General features: G+C 40.1%; 1 protein-coding gene across 5 annotated transcripts in view; it reads left to right on the plus strand.

Moving 5' to 3' along the window:
- DNM3 (dynamin 3) overlaps positions 1 to 19,956 on the plus strand; it is a 190,337-nt gene that overhangs the window by 58,411 nt on the left and 111,970 nt on the right. For all 5 annotated transcript variants that reach the window (XM_086462511.1, XM_086462510.1, XM_086462506.1 and 2 more), the window contains one exon: positions 3,218 to 3,331. In XM_086462511.1, coding sequence (XP_086318637.1) covers positions 3,218 to 3,331 — 114 coding nt within the window. The remainder of the gene's footprint in view (positions 1 to 3,217; positions 3,332 to 19,956) is intronic.

Raw genomic sequence — 19,956 nt, forward strand, 5'->3', positions numbered from 1 at the left:
GGAGTCGAAAGTGTAATTCAGCTTCTCTGGAAAGTAAAGCTATGTTGCTTAATCTCACTTTGTTTTGCGCTTACACCTTGATCTGGCATCTCCCTCTCCCCCGACCCAAACACTGGTACTGGGTATTTTGAAAATGTAGCTTTTTGTAGTTGACAAAATGTGCCTGAGAAACGGGAACAATTCAGTGAAAAGAATGTGAGGCTTAGCACACTAAGCTCATCTTCTCTCTCTTGATGTCCTCTGGAACTGCTTCCAAGTGTTTTGGATAATTATGATCTGTTGTAGTGTCCAGGATATTTTAGGGAACACAGTACCCCATTTTCCTAGAGGGGTGTGGTTAAATAGGTCTAGAAATTTGCACATGAAAAAAACGTACCCAAGATACTGCTATAGCTTGGTGCCCTGTTCTTCATGCAGTGTTGTGTGGTAATGACAGCTGGATTGCATCCTCAGCACACAGGATTTTTGAGGAAACAACTGGCAAATTCCTTCCTTTACAAGACAGTGCCCAATGTTTGTATTAGCAAGTCAGCTTGTTTCTGTCCACACCCAGCAATAGTTATGCATCTATGGGGAGATGTGTTGGACTGGAACAAGACAGTCTTTTGGGCTATGCAGCTAATGTAGTTCCTACATTAGAAGTATTAAAAGCTTCATTACTTCTTAAATGGCTTGTATAGTTTAGATTTTAAAATCTTGGCTTGGTCTGTTCTGAGACCTCTACCACAAATGCATTCCTGTCAAATTGAGATAATTTGACACGAACATGCTACAAAGCCTATGGTAACAATGAGGGAAAGGACTGAATGGAATAAGCAGAGAGTGCTGCTTCCCTTCCCTTTTGAGGGCTCATCACCTGTCAGGTTCTTGAACATGCTACTCGGGTGTTTCATACTGATTTGCTTCTAGAAACCACCTCTTTATCCCCACTGTGACATCTGTCCTCAAATCTTTTACCCTTTCTAAGATGTGTGTCCAGACCAATTTTATTATCTTGCTGGCCTGGCTGCCTGTGCTTCCTGGATGTGGATATGTGCTTTAGAGCGAGCAACGCAGCGTTTTCAGTTGCAGACAGCATGGTTCAACAGTATCCTCTCTCATAGTCTCTTATTTCAATTTCTTTATAACACGGGAATAACCACCTTTGCACATTGGCTGTGAAGTACTTAGTCTGCTGTACAAATATAGCTCACCTTGTTGCAGAGCTAAGTTGAAGTGGTTGGGGAATCTTAATTTCCTGGATTTTTCCTAAAATTTCTTCTGTTTGTATTTGTGTAGTTCAGTGCAGAAAAAAAATGAAATTAGCTTGGTTCCACAATTTGTTCTGTTGCAGCTGCCTGAAGGCCAGTACACTGGCTGTGTATCCATGTTTCTTGTTTTCTGTTAAATGTTTACTTCAATAAACATCGTAAAATAAAATGAGGATCTGATGGATGGTTCGTATCAGTATGTTTCCCTTAGTCTGCACTTGGACAAGCATTCCATGTCTGATTGTACTCGGTATTGCCCCCTCTCCACTTATTTATTTTTTTTCCCCACAATGAACGTGAATATTAAAAATAATGACAAACTTCTGCAGAAACCTTTGTGGTACAGGCTATTCCATCTAGTCTGCTTGTGCTATACCCTTGAGTCTCTCTATGGAAGTCATGTCTAGTTCTCTCATAGCTTACTGACTCTTCACAACCAAATCAACGCTTTCTTAGCTATTTTCTTACAGGCTGAAAGCCCATAGACTGTTTTTGAATGTTCAGTAGTTTTCTTACACTGCTGGCCTGGGTGGTAGGAGTGGGAAAACATGATCATCTTATTTGAAATTAAATTGATACTCTTGGATTATGTGCATTACCAATACTCTTACCAGCTTTTCAGGTGCAACCTTCTGATCTCTTTCTTTGGTTTACTTATCAAGTATAATTTAGTCCCTTGCTCTGTGCAATACCAAAGCTGTTTTTTCAGGGAGCTTACATGAACATGCATGCTGAATCAGAGTGAATTCCAATTCTGAAACTTCTATATATGACAAGGAATAGATATTCAGCAATGTTTTTCTCTGGCTATCTGTTGATATTGGAGTTACTAGTCTTGTTAGAGCCCTATGAGAGGAATCACAGTCTCCTATATTTCTGTGGAAGCAAGAGGAAACTCATGTTTGATCACACAAGTCCATGCTTGTGGCACTTGTTGACGGAATTCTGAAGGGCTTCTCTGGGCCCTTCTTCTTTCCATCTCAATACTTCATAGGCGAGTAAAGGATGTCACTGTGGGGAGAAACAGAATGGCCGAGGTTCCCTGCGTTTATGTGATGGGGAGAGTTCTGTTGTCTTGTTCAGAGTATGATAGCAAGGCACATTTGCTTTCTCATACATGTATTGGAAAACAATAAATGTTCCAGTAAAATTGAAAGTTTCTGTATGATCCATAAACCAGTTCTCTTGACCATTCTCTCTTCTTCACCTCTGGAGTTCTCATTCCTTTTAAGTTTTCTTTTCTCCCTCTTTCTCTTTGCATGGTGTAGCCTCCTAGCGTTAGTATTTATAGGTATGCTATTCCCATCTGTTCTTTCATCTTTGGCTTCTATCCGTTTTATAAAGTTCTGCTTTGCCCATTTTTTCCCCTGATTTTTATTGCCATGTTAGTTTTCCTCTTTTCCTCTTCTGCTTTATGAGAGGAAAATAGCCCTCTATACCTCTACTTACCGCTTCCTATCTTAATTTCGGTTTAACTGTAGAAGGCCTCTCCACTTTGTCACTTGATTCAAGCCCTTCTGAAAATTTCCAGTGTGTGCCAGAAGCCACTCGCTTTGCCAGAATTTAGGTGCTTTTCCTAGTATCCAGTTTTACAAATTACTTTAACAATTAGACTAAAACAAGAGTAGTCATATATAAAGTTGTATGGACTTTTACAATGTGTTATTGTAAAGCAAATAAATGTCTTCAGGTTTACATGATTCTCAATGCACTCATACTTGCCGTAAGTATAACATGATAACACTTAGGCTTCTCTCTTTCTTGAACCTTTTGACTGAAAACACTATATTCACTTTCTTACATTTTTTTCCTTGAATGATAGGAACTCTTGAATTGGCCAGAGACTGAAAAAATGCACCTGTTCTTGTTTTATTTAGCAAGTTTTTATTTAAAGGAATGAATGCAGCAGCAGAGTTACATCAAGTGAGTACTGAACTAAACTTGTGCTTGACTGCACCTCTGCACAGGTCATCCGGAAAGGCTGGCTGACCATCAACAACATTGGCATCATGAAAGGAGGATCCAAGGAATACTGGTTCGTTCTAACTGCAGAAAGCTTGTCCTGGTATAAAGATGATGAGGTAAGGAATAAAGAACTTTTTTCTGCTTGGGGAAAAAAAGTGGTATTTATTCAGTCTTCTGATATCAGCTTAAAATATTAAATTGACTTGTACAGACTTGAACTGAAAGAATGTTTTAAGGTTTTACCTGTGTTCTTTACATTTTCTGGTTTTGATTAATGGAGAATTCTGACCCTCATTCTATTGAAATTTTGATAACATAAATACAGGGTGTTGTGTGGGGTGGTTTTGTTTGTTTGTTTCTTTTGTTTCATTTTTGAAATGTTCTGGTTATTGTCCTATGCCTGTTTGCACTGCTTTTGCACATCTACTGTTAGTTGATCGTAAATTGTCTATGTAAAGTTACTTCTAAAAGTAACTACAGCAGTTGATTTAATGATAACAACTGTTCTATGGCCTCATATTCTGAGAGGATGAAAAGGCTGTCTGCAGCGTTCCATAGCCAGGTTGGTATGGATTTTCAAATTTGACAAAAAATGCACCTTGTTACGAAATGCTACTGCTGATCATTAAATCTGAGGTGAGTAATATGAGAACTGGAAAAAGCGTTTCTGTGATACACGGGACATCCAGGTTGCTCACTTTATTGAATGTGTCGTTAGGCAGATTGTCTGTTCTGTTTGATTATTTTTTCAACAATGTTGGTAATGATACACTCTATCCAAAACTCAGCAGTCTTGTTAATTTTTGAAGGTTAAAATAAGATTATGTCCACTATCAGCTTTACTGTAAAGCCCTTGTGTTTTTTTTAAGGTTTCTGTTGCTTTTCGTAGAAAAATTGGGCTACATTAAAAAAAAAAGTTCCTATTATTTTCAGATTTTTTTTTTTTAAGTTAAATGTTTTCAGCAAAAATTTAGTGATTTTTAGGGTGAATCAGTTCATTGGATGGAAGAGGCACAGGTAAAGAGAGAGTTTTAAATGAATGCTGAAACATCACCCAGTCTTTCCATCTTATTCTAAGTAATAATAAAAAACTGGCTTACCTCAACGAAACTGGGAGTTGGTTGATGGGGACTGTGCAGACGATTCGTATTCTGTTTAACCTAACTTAGTGTTTTACTGCAGTCAATTTTCTAGAACCACTGGGGAGAGGTACTGCAATGCACGTACGTAGGCTTGAGCTCTGCTGAGTCCTGCGAATCCAGCATGTGGTACTTATCATAGGTAGTTACTTCAGTAACTGCTGGTGGTGGAAACTCCGCTGGTCAGTAGTGATTTTTTTTCCCCGAGTCAGTAGCCATTTTGGGATAGAGCTTAAGACTGAGGTACAAATTAGGTTAATCTTCAAGATTTTGCCCCTTGCCCCTTTATTTAAGGTTTAAAGGGATTCAAATGTATTTACTGTAACAGGAAAATGAGTGCCTGTCAGCCAGAGTGGAGGAGCCAAGTGCTAAGTGTCAAGAGGGGAAGTTTTATTCTCAGATTACTGAAATATAATTTGAAGTATTTTATTGCAATGACATAAAATTGAGTTAAAAAGAAATGCAAAGATGCCTTTATGAGTTTGAAAATTTGAAGCTGTTGGTTGGTTTTTGTGATAAATCCTGAAGCTACTAGAACTTGTCTTGGATTAGGTACTAGTAACTCTAACGAAAATACGTGATGTGGCAAGATTAACACTCCTTGCTGTGTTCCACCTCAAGCACTTGGAGGTGCATCTAAGGTATGCCGTGACAGTTTTTGAAGTAGTTTTGGTGTTGCTTTTTTGAGTCTGATCTTCAGGTGTGCAATACAAAAATTCCTGAAAATATTTACAGAAGGTCTTCTACTATGCAACTTTAAAAATAAGTTGTTTTGATAGTGTGCTAGAGAGTGTCACCTGGGAATCTCAGAATAGTACATGGAGGGAATTGGCCATGGTCTGATTTCCATATGCATATTTTAAAATAATGTCTCTTAATTGCCAAACAAATGTGTTTTGAGAGTCATGAAAACACTAGTAGTTCATTTAGGCCAACACTGGAGACCACTCAGGAATTTCTTAGAGTGGTAAGGGAAGATAATAGCGTAGTATTCCATGCTTTGCTGATGGAAAGATTTCCTTCTTAAGTACAGATTTGCTGTATAATTTGATTATTCTGTCTTGGGAAAGAGTTCACAAAGTTATGTTGTTTTTTGTTTGTTTTGTTTTGTTTTGTTTTTTTCCCTGGGTCTTTCTCAGTAGGACTTAAAAAACTAGCGAGCTCTGTTTTAGGTACTTTCTGAAGGTGGTCAAAGCCACAGCTTGACCATTAGGCTAATCAAAAGACCAGTGGCTTGTTTCAGAAACAGAACTACTGGCTTCTGAAAATAAAGAAGCAAATATTTTATTTCCTGGCTGAATTCCAATTTTTGTAATTATATTTTATCTCCTTAAAATGTTCTCCTCACTTTCAGCTTGCTTTGGTAGTTGTCACATCCTGTTCTCAGATGATTATTGAAAGGGCTGCATGCTGTTGTGTTTCTACCCTGGTAAGATATGTAGTCTTCAGTGATGTGTGAAGTGATACCCGTGTTTATGTGTCTGGACTGTGCCTGAGCTCAGTTCGGCTGTGCACGCTGTGAGGTCGTGGGGAGTTCAGATCCCTTGTGCCTCCCACTTGCGCCAGTCTCTCCTGCCATCCTTGCACAGTAGCAAGAGCATCTCCATCGCAGCTGGAGAAGATGCAGAAAGCCAGGTCTCACACTTGTTTTCCTGCCACGGTGATGAGTTCTTTCCCCCTGCGCTTGTATGCCTGAGTAAGAAATGTTGTAGCAGCTTCTGTACCAGAGGGGTCTGGCAATGTACTTTACAAAGCCAGAGTGCTTGCTGGGACCTCTAAGGCTGTGTACCCCCCTCTAGTGTAAGCTGAGCCCGTTTGCTGTAGTCTGGAATGTACTCTGAGAAGAAAATCACTCTCTGAATGCAAGTGGTTGCTTGCTAGTGCCATTTGAAGGACGTAAATTATTTCCTATATTTGTAAGTTGCAGCTTTTATAGTGAAGAGTCCACAGTGGAATGCATTTTGAAGCAAGTTACTTTGGCAAAAGATTTCAAAATTTGTTGTATGATATTAGTATCACAAAAGAAACGATTGGTTTCTTGACATGGTTTTGTTGCTGCTTAAAGATAAAATAGGATTTTATTGCTTGATGAATTGGGAATCGGTGCCTAAGAATGTTTTTTAGGCTAGTAATTGTGGAAATATCAAGTTGATGTTTGATCAGTGTGGGTAAAGCAGTATTTACTATTAGTTACGTAAATACTAATCTGAATTAGTTTCTGATCCTGCATACAGTTGCTTGTGTTCACAACTTTGTTGCGTGACCAGTGCCACAACTTTGTGCTTTTCCACTTGCTTAAAATCAAGCAAGTAAAATACTGTGTACCACTTTGAGGCTGTTCTAGGTAAGTGCAAGATTAGCACATTCATTGACCTCACAAGTAATAGTTTTCTTTTGTAGAGTATTCCATATAATACTAGACAAAGTATTATAAGGCATACCCCACACAAAAAAAAAATTTAAATCTGAGCATTTTAGCTCTTGGTTGCTACTGCTTTGTTATGTATCATGAAAAGCTATAAGCTTTTGTGCTAAGGTTCATTTGAGAGTCAACCTGCAAATTTGAAGTTTGTGAGTTAGTGACTTCTACATTAGGATAAAAGGGACTTTGGGAATATGGAACACGTTTTAGCTTGTGAATCAAAACGCTCTTTGCTGTAAACAGAAGGATGCGATTTGTAAAATGGTGTAGCATTTTTACAGGGCATGGTCAGAGAATGTGATTTAATTATTCTTTATAAAGCGTCCAGAGATTTCACTGGCATTATTGGTGTGCAAAGGATGCCAAGCTGGGCTCTAGGAGAAGAACTTCTAAAACTGTGAAAATTACATTTATTGAAAAAATCCACTTCAGTCTTGTTTCCCAATAAAATATTTCCATTCTGTTTCAATAGGAGAGGACAGTATTAGCAATATCCAGTGTTGCAGTTTGTATTATAATTGCACAGTTTATTCCCAATTGTAAAATTCTATGTGATTTGGGAGGGAGATACAAAAATAAGTGAGGAGTTGAGAGAGTGGAAAAGGGAGAAGTTACTCTAAGGTTTAACATTGTGTCTGTTTATAGTATTAACTTGCTACACAACAAGCTGCTCTCAGCTTCTGTGGCTAGCAGGAATGTTACTGATTTTTATACTGACAGTAATCTAATAAGGCGAGTTGCTCGAGTTATGCCTGAGAAGTAATTGGGAGGACGAAACATACAATGGTGCCGCAAAGCTGCGTATAAATAAAACTTATTGTTAATGAGTTAATGAGAACAATTAGGAAAAGAGTACTATAGAAAGCACAGTAAAAATTTCAGCAGTGGGTTTTATTGTATTTTATAGGCAGTGTTGGTTTGACTCTAGGTGGGTTGCAGTACGCGGCTTGGTTACTGACCGGCCGTCTGAGATCCAGAGTGACTCTTGGCTGGAGCTGTTGGTGAAGATGCTCTGGTGTGTCAGAGCGGTTTCCCACTGGCGGCTGTCCCTCAGGCTGGGTTGTCATGCGACTGCCTGTCTGTGCCTGCTGTACAGGTGAGAGGATGTTCTGCACAGCAAGTGTAGACAGGCAGACACATGACAACTCCGTCCAGCCAGTCCCTTGGAGCCATCACCGCTGGTGTGCAACAGTTTGTACCATTCCAGGTTGGGGGGCTTTGGGGGGAACACACATAACAGAATTAAACTTTAAAACATTGGGAGCTGTAGAACAAGAACAGAACTTGATTTTATTCAGAAAAGAAGCATTTCGGTACATCAGTTATCATTGTGCTGACATATATCAGAGATATGATTTCAACAGACTGGTCACACTGAACATTTGGAGAAACAAAAAGGATTGAAGCCATGGTTTATTTTATATGCAATTCATACAGGATTTTGCCTGCATATTGTACTCACACATAGTAATTTAACCAGATGTTTTTGCTCTTCTTGGAAGCACAGAAATTCTGAAGTTCAAGATAAAGGATATGTTTATACAGTACATATTTTCTAAGAGCAGATAAGTACAATAATCTTCCATGTTAAAAATAAAAATCTTTCTGTATAAATGGAGGAAACCACTTGCACGTTAACCCAGTTAAAGGGAATGTGCTGGAAAGAAAACCGGTTGCATTTTATACTGTTTTGCCAATATGTTAAAGCTATAAGCTTGTAACGATATTTCTTTAGTATTTTGCTTTGCATATTATTTAAATTTAGCTTTCTCCCAAAATCTGTACTTTGTAAGGAAACAAAATAACTTTGTAGAGTTTCAGTAAGTTTTTCAGTTAAACGTAGGTTATGCTGTAGATCAATAGCATGCAAATAGCATCATTTCACATCAGAAGGCGTGCTGCTTTGCTAAACTTTCCTGTATATAAAATACACACACAGAGACTGTAATCCAGTTTAGCCATGACATTTGCAACATTGCTGGGGTGTTGTTTCGAAAAGTATCAAACACATTGGAAGCTTAAAAGTGGAAAAAATAGTTGTATTACTTTTCTATACAGATTAAATGATTCTGTTTTATAATGGTGTTCTTAAATCACTGTTGCTCGCTAGTGCCTCCATAGGTAAGCAACAAACTTGTGCTTCCAAGCCCTTCTCAAATATATCCCATACAGAATAGCAGCAAAACACTTAAGTTCCAGCCTGAAAACTGATTATAAAAGGGATGAATTATATCTAAAGGCTAAAGGTAGGGATAGTGTTGAGGTTTTAAATTAGACTAATAATAAATTAATGTGTAATTATTCAGGTGTTCTAGCTCTAATCATTATTTTGCCGTAAAGAAAAAGCTACATTTTAGCTAATATACAAGTTGAAGTGTACAAATTAAGTTTATCAATTATACGAATAAAATTTTCCTTGAACCTAACAAGATGGAATAAGATGTCTTAAAAAAATGAATGAAGCACAAAACGTGACTAGCTAATCAAACATGAAAAATTAATTCCAAGACATTAAATATTCTTACTTTGACTTTATAATACACTTCTTTAAATTTTTGTAGCTCTTCAGTAAAATTTTATGTATGCTTTAAGTTGGCATGTCTGCCCACCCGCTTGACCATTTTAAAGAAAAACAAAAGCGGCAAATTAGAAGTACTTTTAAAACAAATATAAAACACTGCTTGTTTTATAGAGTTCATAAAATTTAGTGTCTACATTTAGTTGTTAAAGAAATCAAAGATCTTTAGTCTGGGAGAAAATTAGGTCTCGGTTTCTGTGTTATGGATCCTTCTTGAAATAGCAAAGAATTATACAGTAAAATTCATTGGCAACCTATAGTATAAAAGGATTGGAAGAACAAAAGTATGCATTTTAATTAGTAAGTTTTCTATTAACAGCTATCAGGAAAATTATGCTGGGAGTAAAACTTGTAAGTGGAAAGATTGTGCAGTCTTTCTAATAACTGTACACAAGGAGAATTCATCAAAGGATCAGCAAAGAGCTTTACATTTTGAATGGAGGTATTTTGCCTTCAGTTAATTCACTGGGTACTACTAACAACTGGATAGTTATCTCCACTTGTTTCTTATCCCAGAACTGATATTCCTTCAAATTGTAGTTGATTTGCTAAAAGGGCTTAACATTTTTGAGTACTCTATCTGGTTGATTCATTGAGGCAGTAATGGGCTTAAGAATATTTTAGAATACTGGTAACAAAAAAAAAAAAAAAAAAATCTCATGATTGCCAATATTATATTTACAAAAACCTATGTTAAGGATCTGAATTGTATTCTCTCTAACTGTGATCAGGACTTTTTATTTAAGGGCAGGTTGTTATTTTTAGATACTGTTCTGTAATTCAACATAAAATGCAGTACTGAAGTACAGTAGCATTATTCAGGAAAGTTTCATTCTTAACTGTGGCATTTCCTGTCTTTTTGTAGGTTTAAAAGTGTCCCTTAATATTATTTCAATTAGGATTTTTTTTTTTTTTTTAAATACAGTACTGTTCAGGAAGCAAAGCCTTTTGCAAGTAAAAGTAAAGTTATGCTTTTCATTAAAATTTATTATTTAAAAAAAACACACTAAAATTTAGGAGGTTTTATTTCCCAATCTGCTTAACAGATTTTATTAGAAGATTGTAATAATTTAACATTGTATTTAGAAGTTTGGAATTTTTATACAAGTATTTTAGTTGTAGTATTTTCTATATAGCAATGATACTTGGGTGGTCTGCAGAAATGTCTGTGGACGCATGGTGATAGTACAGGAAGGGGGGCAAGGAGCATGGAGAGGATAGCAGAGTCCTTTACCCTTCTGAAAGTACAGATACGTTAAATAGCACTGGTAACAGTAATAGAGAAGATAACATGCAACTTAATGACAAGGCAAAAAAATGTCAAATGACATGGTTTTTTAGAAGTAACTAGGTTTTTTCACATTTGTATGCTTATTTGATCTATATTTATTTCTGTAAAGTTAAGTGAGTTTCCCCAACCCTTCTTTGTTTTTTTTTCCTTTTTTTTTAGCATTAAAGGAATATATAGAAAAAGTTTGAAGTATTTTTCTTTCTCTTCTCTATTTAATTTCGTTGAGTGTACTAAAAAAAAATTATGCTCTGTAAAAATGAAAGTGAAGTGCCTTACATTGAAACACTCATGTATTTAAATTGTTCATATTTGCTTTAATTTGCTTTTCCTGGTTTTGTGCATTCTTTGGTAATATGAACTGTATAATTTAGTTCATGCAACAGGCTTAAGCATTGAGATCGTCCTGGTTTTACTGAACTCTCACCATGACTTAGTATACGTTGGATTCTGCTAATGTTTTTAGTCATAGCAAAAAGTGATGTTTGGGTTTTTTGTTGAGTTTGCATTTTTTTTCCCCTGAAATATTTGTATACTGCTGTCTTGTGTTTGTTGAGATGCATATTTAAAGCCTTTTGTTTTTTAACTATGGAAATATTTTCTGTATGATTATGATCAACTAGAACTTGTTTCAACTAAAACAGCACTGTTTTAAGAACCACAGAATCACTTAATTCACTTCGAAAATGTTTTGGTTACTGAGCCGAAGTAGATATACTTCCTTATTCATTCCTAACAATACAGCCTTTCTTTCCCTATCTGTTGCTTTGCACACTGCATTCCCCCTCCGCCCCCCCGCCTCCTTTCCAAGCCCCATGCCAAGGGGGCCTCCTAGCTCTCAGCCTTACAGTCTAAAAATGCAACTTTGAAGAGTCATGGGTGTATGGGAGGGGAGTCACTTCCTAAAACCAGAAAGGTCATTTAAAATAAAGATTAATGCAAATAGTGGACTAGAGATAAGAGAAACACTACTTCCATATGTTTTCATTGTCCTTGCTTATTTAGCAAAAGTTAATGCAGGCTATCTTCAACAGTGTTTTCACTGAGAGCCTCTTATTGACTGGATAACAATACTTCCTTTCTTAGTTTCTAGATCAGAATTATAAAAAAATAAAAGTAGCTATGCAAGTAAGCATTAGATAGAAAAAATATTTGCAAATGATCACGTACCTCTTGAAAGCATAACTGAGCAAGTTTCTTAACAGGGTTTGAAGACATTTTTTCTACCGCTTAAACAAAATCTAAGTCATAAAATTTTTCAGATTTGCTATGCTTAAAACAGCTATCATACTTAAAGAGGGTTGAGAAATATTAATGCAAGTTTGAGTCTGGTTCCATTCCTTTAATTTCTTCCTGTCTCTTTAGATTTTCTATTAATAACTATATTTAACTCTGAGTGTAACTCCACTTTAAAGCAGAATGACAATAAAAATTCCATCTAGTCATGCTATAATGGGTTAAACCCCACTAATTTAATCCTAAAAATAATCTTCCATGAAATAAAGAAAGAGAGGTTGAATAACCTATAAGTGTACATATACATGATAAAAGAATTCTTTTAGTCAAAATCAATAAGCTTTGATGGGAGGCTAAGGGAAATGACAGTGCTAGTTCTTGCTTTGTAAGCTTTAAGACAGCCAGTATAGGCACAGTCACACTAATGCTACACGACCATCTCTCCCCAATAGGACTTCTGTTGATTATTGAAGGAGCAATGAAAAAAGGTAATAATAATATACATATTTTTTTTAAAAAAATTGTACAGCATCAAGGCTGTCTAAAATATAACATGGACTCTGCAAAATTGGCTGGTTATAATACTAATGGCTGCATATTTATGCTAATTCTTTTTGTAGTATAGCTATTCAAAGCCTTCCTGGCAATAATGAGCACCATATAGATGGGATTTTATTCCGGTTGCAGTAGTTTGTTACTAGTGTTAACTTTAGGGGACCTGACTCTGGAGTTCGGCTGGTATCAAATTGCAGCCCAGACTTTTTGTATTATTTTGTCCGTGGGGATTTCATTCAGCCTGAGGGGTTTTTTCCCCTACCGGGACAGCTGGAAATTCACCAAAGCAAACTTCTGCATTCGTTTACAAATTCCATTTTTATCAGTGGGATTCAGGACAAAGTAAATTATCATTTTGAATGTTAGAAGAAATATCAGCGATTCAAAGCATACATGAGAGCGGCAGCAATCGATCGGTGCTGATCACTTATATGCAATGGCCAGACAGCTATCGGGATGCAAAGCTGTTTGTTCCGTTTTATTTTTTTATTGTTTCGTTTTTTTTTTCCCATCACATTCTGAACTTCCAGAGGTAATTTCTCCTGACAATCAAAGATTTTGTATTCTATATGGCAGAAGCCTAGCATGGAGTAGTTAGAGTTTTCCTATGGTTTCCCTCTCAGTTTTCATTAGCACATATAGCATAGGTTACTTGCAAAGAAGTTTCAGCTGCATATAAAAGTCTAAGTACAGTTGTCCCAAAGGTGATATATTTTACAATAATTTAAAATAATATTCATGCATTCTTTTCTAATAGTTTATTACTTTAAGAGAAAATAATTTCTTAAAATTGATCTTCAGATCATAGTTCACAACAGGATCTATTCAGAATACATACTTCTAGCAAGCCTTTTCTGCATTAAAAAAAATTATATACTCCTTAAATATTTTTACTGATTGATACAAGTAAAAAAAATATTAAATTTACCTTTTTAGTTTGGGGGGGGAAGCTTTATTTTAAAGTAAAAAAAAAAAAAAAAAAAAAAAAAAGAAATGACCGACTTTACTCTTGTACACGTCTCTAGGTAGTATACCTCTAGGCAATATACCTCTCTCATTTCTTGGATAGGTTTTAGTAAACCATCAGAGCTCCATCTCTCTTGCAGTGATGACTGGAGGAAGGGGGGAGGGGAGTCACCTAGGTTCGCCAGGTCATAGGCCAGGTGTTCTTCCAAAGTAGGCCTTACCAGAATGTCTTCCCCGCTTTATTCTGAAGTCCTCCTTTTTCACAGTGTCCCTTAGCGTTTCTTATTCCCTAGTGTGCAAAACCTGTGAAGAAAAATACTGTATATGAGATCTGAAAGGAGCAATAACTGTCTTCTCCTTGGCAATAGCAACTTGCGTCCCCAATAGTCCATGCCGCTGCTTTCCCTTGCCCAGTCTAACCAATGTGCAGACTACTGTACAACAGCATTGTCCTGAACAGGTAGTCTGAACACTGGGGCGACGGAGCAGGATCTCCGGACGCGTCTATTTATTTATTTTAAATCCTCTTTTAGTCTCGGGGAAAAACTGCCTTCCTGCATCACGGGTTGTGCTCGGCTCTCCCTCACACTCTGCAGCACTCACTGAAACACACTGAAGTGCTGTGATTTCCAGTCTTGACGTGGCACATTTGCAGCAGACTGGGGATCTGGCAATGAATTTAGGACCAGGAAAAGGGGGAGGGCTGGGCCTGAGAGTCCATATATGGGATGATGTCACCCTGGGGAGGTTTGGGTATGCACTGTGCCGCTGGTGAGACCGCTAGAATTGCCTGCTCTCAGACATGGGTCTGTGTATAAAATGGTACCAGATGTTTTAGTGTAATGTTAAGCAGTCATTTCATCTTCAGGCCAGATTTTTTTCTTCAACTGGGCAGGAAGTGGGCCCCAGTATGGAAAAGCTGTAAAAAGTCAAGATGTACAGTTTCACTGCAGCCAACGGAGAGCGAGTTAATGTAGATGCAGAATTTGCTGTTTTGTGAAGGCTGGAAAACCAAATTTATAAAAAGGATTCTGCTCGGGAAGCTAATGCAATAAGCCAGTGCTTATTTTCTTTCTTTTTAATGACTCTAGTTGTGCTTTTCTATTTTGGCATTTCAGACCAAGAAAAGGGCAAATAGGTTCATTTTTTCTTGGAACTGTCAGCGGCATGCAGGCTGCCGAGACTTGAACAGTAATTAGAGTTACTTCCTGAAAGTGAAGCCCCCATGAAAAGTCTGGAGAAATGTTCTTTGTCATAGCCTCTACATGAGTAATTAGTTCCACATGTGGCCTTCCTATTTCCCTTCAGCTATTTTGGCTGGCTGGTTGAATACTTTGCTATAGCTGAAGACTTAAAGAAGCTTTAAAGTTTTCATTTCAAGCATCCACTGTGAAAATAGCTATTTCTGGTGTCATAATAAATTGCTTCTGGTAGATCAGTGCTATTAGGCCTGGCATTGTTTTTCACTGGTAACCCTGCTGGTCCCATTTTTCTTTTAATGGTGCTTGGTGGAATTATCCTGCTAAACTTTATCTTTGATGTTTACCAGATCTATTGAAATTTGCCAAATATGACTTTACCGTAGATTTTAAGATATTCTCCCCACAGGCAACTATCCTTGTTCTGTAGATGTTTTTTTCTTTGTTACTCGTGCTGTTGAATCTAAGTGTTGTACTTGATTTTTTTTTAATCTGCCTTAGCCCGTGGTCTAAAGCTAGCATATCAAGTTAGTTCTTCTGAAGTCAAACCTGGAGGTGATTGTGTATAGGTCTGTATACACACTGTATGGAATTGTTGCCAGTAGCTCTTCTGCTGCCTAGAAGTCTGAGGCAAACGTCAGTATCGGGAGTATATTGTGTAAGGTAGATCTCCACCAACTTCCTGAGCAGGGATGTATGTAAGTCTAAATGTGTGCTGTGAGCTCTGGTGTCCTAAATGACTTACGTGTGATTTCGTTCTTCCTAGATGGTGGCAGATTCTGTGAGAGCCACAGCTCCTAGAGGCACACACAGGTCAGGTTGCAGAACTCTTTACTTCAGGGAGAGTGAATGTAGTAAACTTGGACGCCAGGGAAGTTGGATTCAGAGTCTCAGGCCAATGAAAAGGAAAAGTGGCCTTCAGGCTGCTTTGTGGTGGTGGCAGGCCAAGCACTCTGTGTCTGTTTCAGATTGTGCATCCAGTTCTACTGTTTGGATCACAGTGGCCTAGTGTGTGTCCAAGCAGTGGTGGTGTTTCTTTTCTAATTCGCGAAAGTTTGAAGAAGCTGTTGTAGAAAGAGCTTTAACGTGCAGAGTGCTTGGCTTTCTTAGAAACAGCAGCACCGTATCAGTGTTTAAGAGAAAGTGAGTTGGTGAGCAAGAGCTTTCGGAAGTAAAGCTGTTATAAATGGAGAAAGTAGAGCACGCCATGGATAAACCAGGAGCGCTCCTTGTCTATGTATCACTGCATGTGTGGAAGCTGGCTTTTTTTATTATATTCTCGCTTGGCAGTTTCCTTGTGGAAGAAGAATACAATTTTGGAAAGATTGAGTAGTGAGAGATTTTTGGGAGTGGGACCCGCAGTCTAGTGGATCAGATTTTCCCCAGTGAGGAACCATCAGAGATTAATTGCTGTGTGTGCCACCAAGAGCAAGAAATTAAGTTGTCAAGAAAAGACAGTATTCCAGGGATCTTCTTTCCATACCAGCAGAAGGGGAGGTAGGCTGAATAAAACAGGAGGCAATGCATTAATGAGCCAAGCGGGCTTGGGGGCTGAGGGAAGTTTTGAGTCTTGCTGCCGAGTGAAGCAGCATTAGTCTGTGAATTTTTCCTGAGATGGTTAAATAGAACCAGAATAGCTCACCACATTGTGGCCTGGAAATTCGTTCCCTCTAAGTTTTGTTTCCTGGCAAAAGCAGAGCTTCAGAGGAATGGAGCATAAGAATGGGAGTTTGGGGTTGTTCTGGGTGCCCAGAAAGATGCTAAAGCCTTGTCAGGGAGAACCTCTAATACAGTGCAAAGCTATTCAGACCTCTTATGCACATTTTCTTTCCTTCCTAAGGGCTGCTCAGCTAGTTATTCTTATCTGTGTTAGACATTTAGACCCAATCCCTCCTTTTCCACTTGATTCCCTCCTTTTCCACTTTCACACTATTTGGAAAGGAATAGGCCCAAAAAGCAATTGACATTTCCATTCCTTCTGATACCAAGCTTAGACTGTACTTGAAATATTTGAAGTCTTGCACTAAATAACTCACCAGCTATACTGTGGGATTTAAAAATGCTTCTGATCAACTTCCGAGGCTCTCATTTAGCTGTAGTTTCTTAAATGCCAGGCCGCTTTCATGGTTGCAGTAATCTTGACTCAGAGAGTAGACATCAACAATAGGAGCTTATCCTAAGTGCCTTCCAAAGGTGGTGATAAACTTTCATTTTTCATGAGTTTATCATCATGGTGATGTTTCTATCATGCTTATGAACTCAGCCCAATGAATAAATTATTTTCCACAAGCCAAAAATAGTCTTTGATTTTCAACTTGAAGAAAACTAAGGATTTTGAAAGCCCAGCTTCTTCATTAACACTTATTTGAACGGCTACCATGAAAAAGAAAATAGCTATATTTCTGCTTGATTGTTTTCTTTTCCTGGCAGCAGTGTAGTGCCAGGCCATTCTTCATACTGAACAGGATGGGAATCTTTGAAATGGTCACAAAATGTGTGGCTAGCACAGGACCTGTATGCTTCTGTTTGTAAAACATTCTAAGCTGCATTTACACTAGTGAAGTGGCTGAATTGCTGCTGATGTGCATTTTCACATTAAAAAAAGTTGTTGTAGAAAGTGACTGGACAATTGTAAATTTTATATCTCTCTTTTTCAAAAGCTCTAGATATGATCCAGGGAGCTACAGAACAGTAAGTAGGTTGTCTGCAGCTGATAAATGAGTTGAAATAATAGCAGACAATTGAACGTAGTTATTTTTGAAATTCTGTGACAGAAAGTTGTCTGCCATCATTTGCTCTAGGTTTTTGTGCACACCCAGCAGTAAAGGTTAACCCTTTTCAGCGCAAAGAGGCGACGGCTAATAGGGGGGATCTCTGGGCTGCAGAGTTGGTTTCTGCCATGTCCCGAAAGAAGAGCAGCAGCAGCACTGGGTTTGTCCTTGGGAGCTGAGTGGCAGAGGACAGGTCAGGGATACCCAGCAGCTGTGCCCAGTGCATGGCCACCAAGGGCAGGGACAGCCCCTGCGCCTCCTGGGCACAGGGACTGCCTCAGGGCCAGCACCCCAAAGACCTTCCTCTGAAGGATGCTGGGTGGAGGGGCGGAGGGCGGGGCTGCGCATGTGGGGCCCTGTCACCCCCATATCACAATGCCCTGGGGCAGCATAAAAGGGAGCACCCTGCTGTGTCTGCTGCCGGAGCTGGCCTGCGGGCAGCCCGAGCACAGCTGAGAGAAAGAGCTTGAGGGGCTGGTGGAATTATTAAGTAGATCAGGCTGGGGGCATTAGGCCACTGTCAGAAGCCTGAGATGGCTCTAGGTTGAAGGAGAGCAGGGCTTGGGCATCTCCCAGCCTGTGGGATGAGGGGGCAGGTCTTGCTCGCATGCTCAGGGAATAGCCAATTGATTGCCAGCACTGGGGTCAGGAAGGAATTTTCCCCTGGGGCAGATCGGCACTGGTCCCCAGGGTTTTTTTGCCTTCCTCTGCAGCACTGAGCATGGCTACTTGTCAGGGCTTCTCTGGTCCATTTTGGCTAGGTTACTGCCTGCTGCTCATGCACCACAAAGGTGGTCACTTGTGCCTTGCAGCTAGGGGGGAGGAAAGCTTTTTTTCCCCACGTTGGACTAGCAAGTGTCCCCGGGGGGTTTTTGCCTTTCTCTGCAGCACCGGGCACGGCCTCTTGCCGGGACTCCTTTAGGCTGTTTTGGCCAGGTGCCTGCTGCTCGTGCTCTGCAAAGGTGGCCTGCATGCCCCGCATCTGGGAGGAGGAAGCTTTTTGAACCCCAGGGCAAGCCTTCATGGTGGACCCTGGGACCTGCTTTTTTTCCTCCATAGCATTGAGCACAGCCCCTTGTTAGGGCTTCTCTGGGCCCTTTTGGCTCAGTCCTTGCCGGCTGCTCTTGCACCTCCCAGTCACCACTCATGCCCTGGCTCTCTCAGGCTCTCTTGCCCAGTGCAATTTTGTAGCAAGAGTGAGCCCTGCTCTTTCCTTGGCTCCGTTTCCCCAGGGGTTCTGGCTTGTGCACAACAGCCTGTGCTTGGAAGAACTCCAGGCTTGCTGCCCGCTTCCGTCGCTTTCGTCCCCTTCTTCTATGCCGTCGTCCGTCCCCTTCCATCACTATCGTCCCCTTCTTTGATGCCATCCTCCTCTTGTCGTCACCGTCTTCCATCGCCGTCACTGTCTTCCGTCGCCGTCTTTTTCTGTTGCTGTCGTCCCCTTCTTTGACGCCGTACTCTTGTCGCCGTCTTCTTATGTCGCTGTAGTCTACTTTGTTGTCGGCGTCATCATTGTCTTTGTCACTGTCGTCATCTTTGTTGCTGTCGTCTTTGTCGCCGTCATCATCATCTTTGTCGCGATATTTGTCGTCGTCGTCGTCTTTGTTGTTGTAAAGGGTCTACATGGCAAGATTTTGCTAGCAGGGGGGGTTACAGGGGTTGCTTCTGTACGAAGCTGCTAGAAGTTTCCCCTATGTCAGATATAGCAAATGCCAGCCAGCTTTAAGACGGACCCGCTGCTGGCCAAGGCCGAGCCAATCAGTGTTTTTCGCCTCTGTGATAACGTATTTAAGAGAGTGAAAAAGTTGTTGTGCAGCAGTAATCGCAGCGAGTGAGAGGAGTGAGAATATGTGAGAGAAACATCCTGCGGCCTGTGGTGAAGACCACGGTGAGGCAGGCTGTCCCCCTGCAGCCCATGGGCGGTGGAGCACATGACTGCCTACACTCCTTGGAGGGCCCCCATGCCGCAGTAGGTGGATACCTGAAGGAAGCTGTGACCCCGTGGGATGCCTGCATCGGAGCAGGCTCCTGGCAGGACCTGTGGCCTGTGGAGAGAGAGAAGCCCACGCTGGAGCAGGTTTGCTGCTAGTGACCCCGTGAGGGGGGCTCACGCTGGAGCAGTCGGTTTCTGAAGGACTGCACCCCATGGAGGAGACCCACGTTGGAGCAGTTCATGAAGGACTGAACCCGTGGGAAGACTCACGCTGGAGAGGTCATGGAGGACCTTCTTCCGTGAGGGGGACCCCACACTGGAGCAGGGGAAACGTGTGAGGAGTCCTTCCCCTGCGGAGGAAGGAGCGGCAGAAAACAACGGAGTGATGAACTGACCGCAACCCCCATTCCCTGTTCGCCCCCCTGCGCTGCTGGGGGGGAGGAGAGAGGGAAATTGGGATCAAAGCTAGGCCTGGGAAAGAAGGGAGGGGTGGGGGGGAAGGTGTTTTAAGATTTGGTTTTATTTCTCATTACTCCTCTCTGAGTTAATTGGTAATAAATTACATTTTCCTGTAGTCGAGTCTCTTTTGTCCGTGACGGTAAATGTTGAGTGATCTCCCTGTCCTTATTGCAACCCCACAAGCCTGTTGTTATT

Source organism: Leptosomus discolor, chromosome 3 (genome assembly GCF_034619465.1).
Source record: "Leptosomus discolor isolate bLepDis1 chromosome 3, bLepDis1.hap2, whole genome shotgun sequence".
NCBI lineage: Eukaryota > Metazoa > Chordata > Aves > Leptosomiformes > Leptosomidae > Leptosomus > Leptosomus discolor.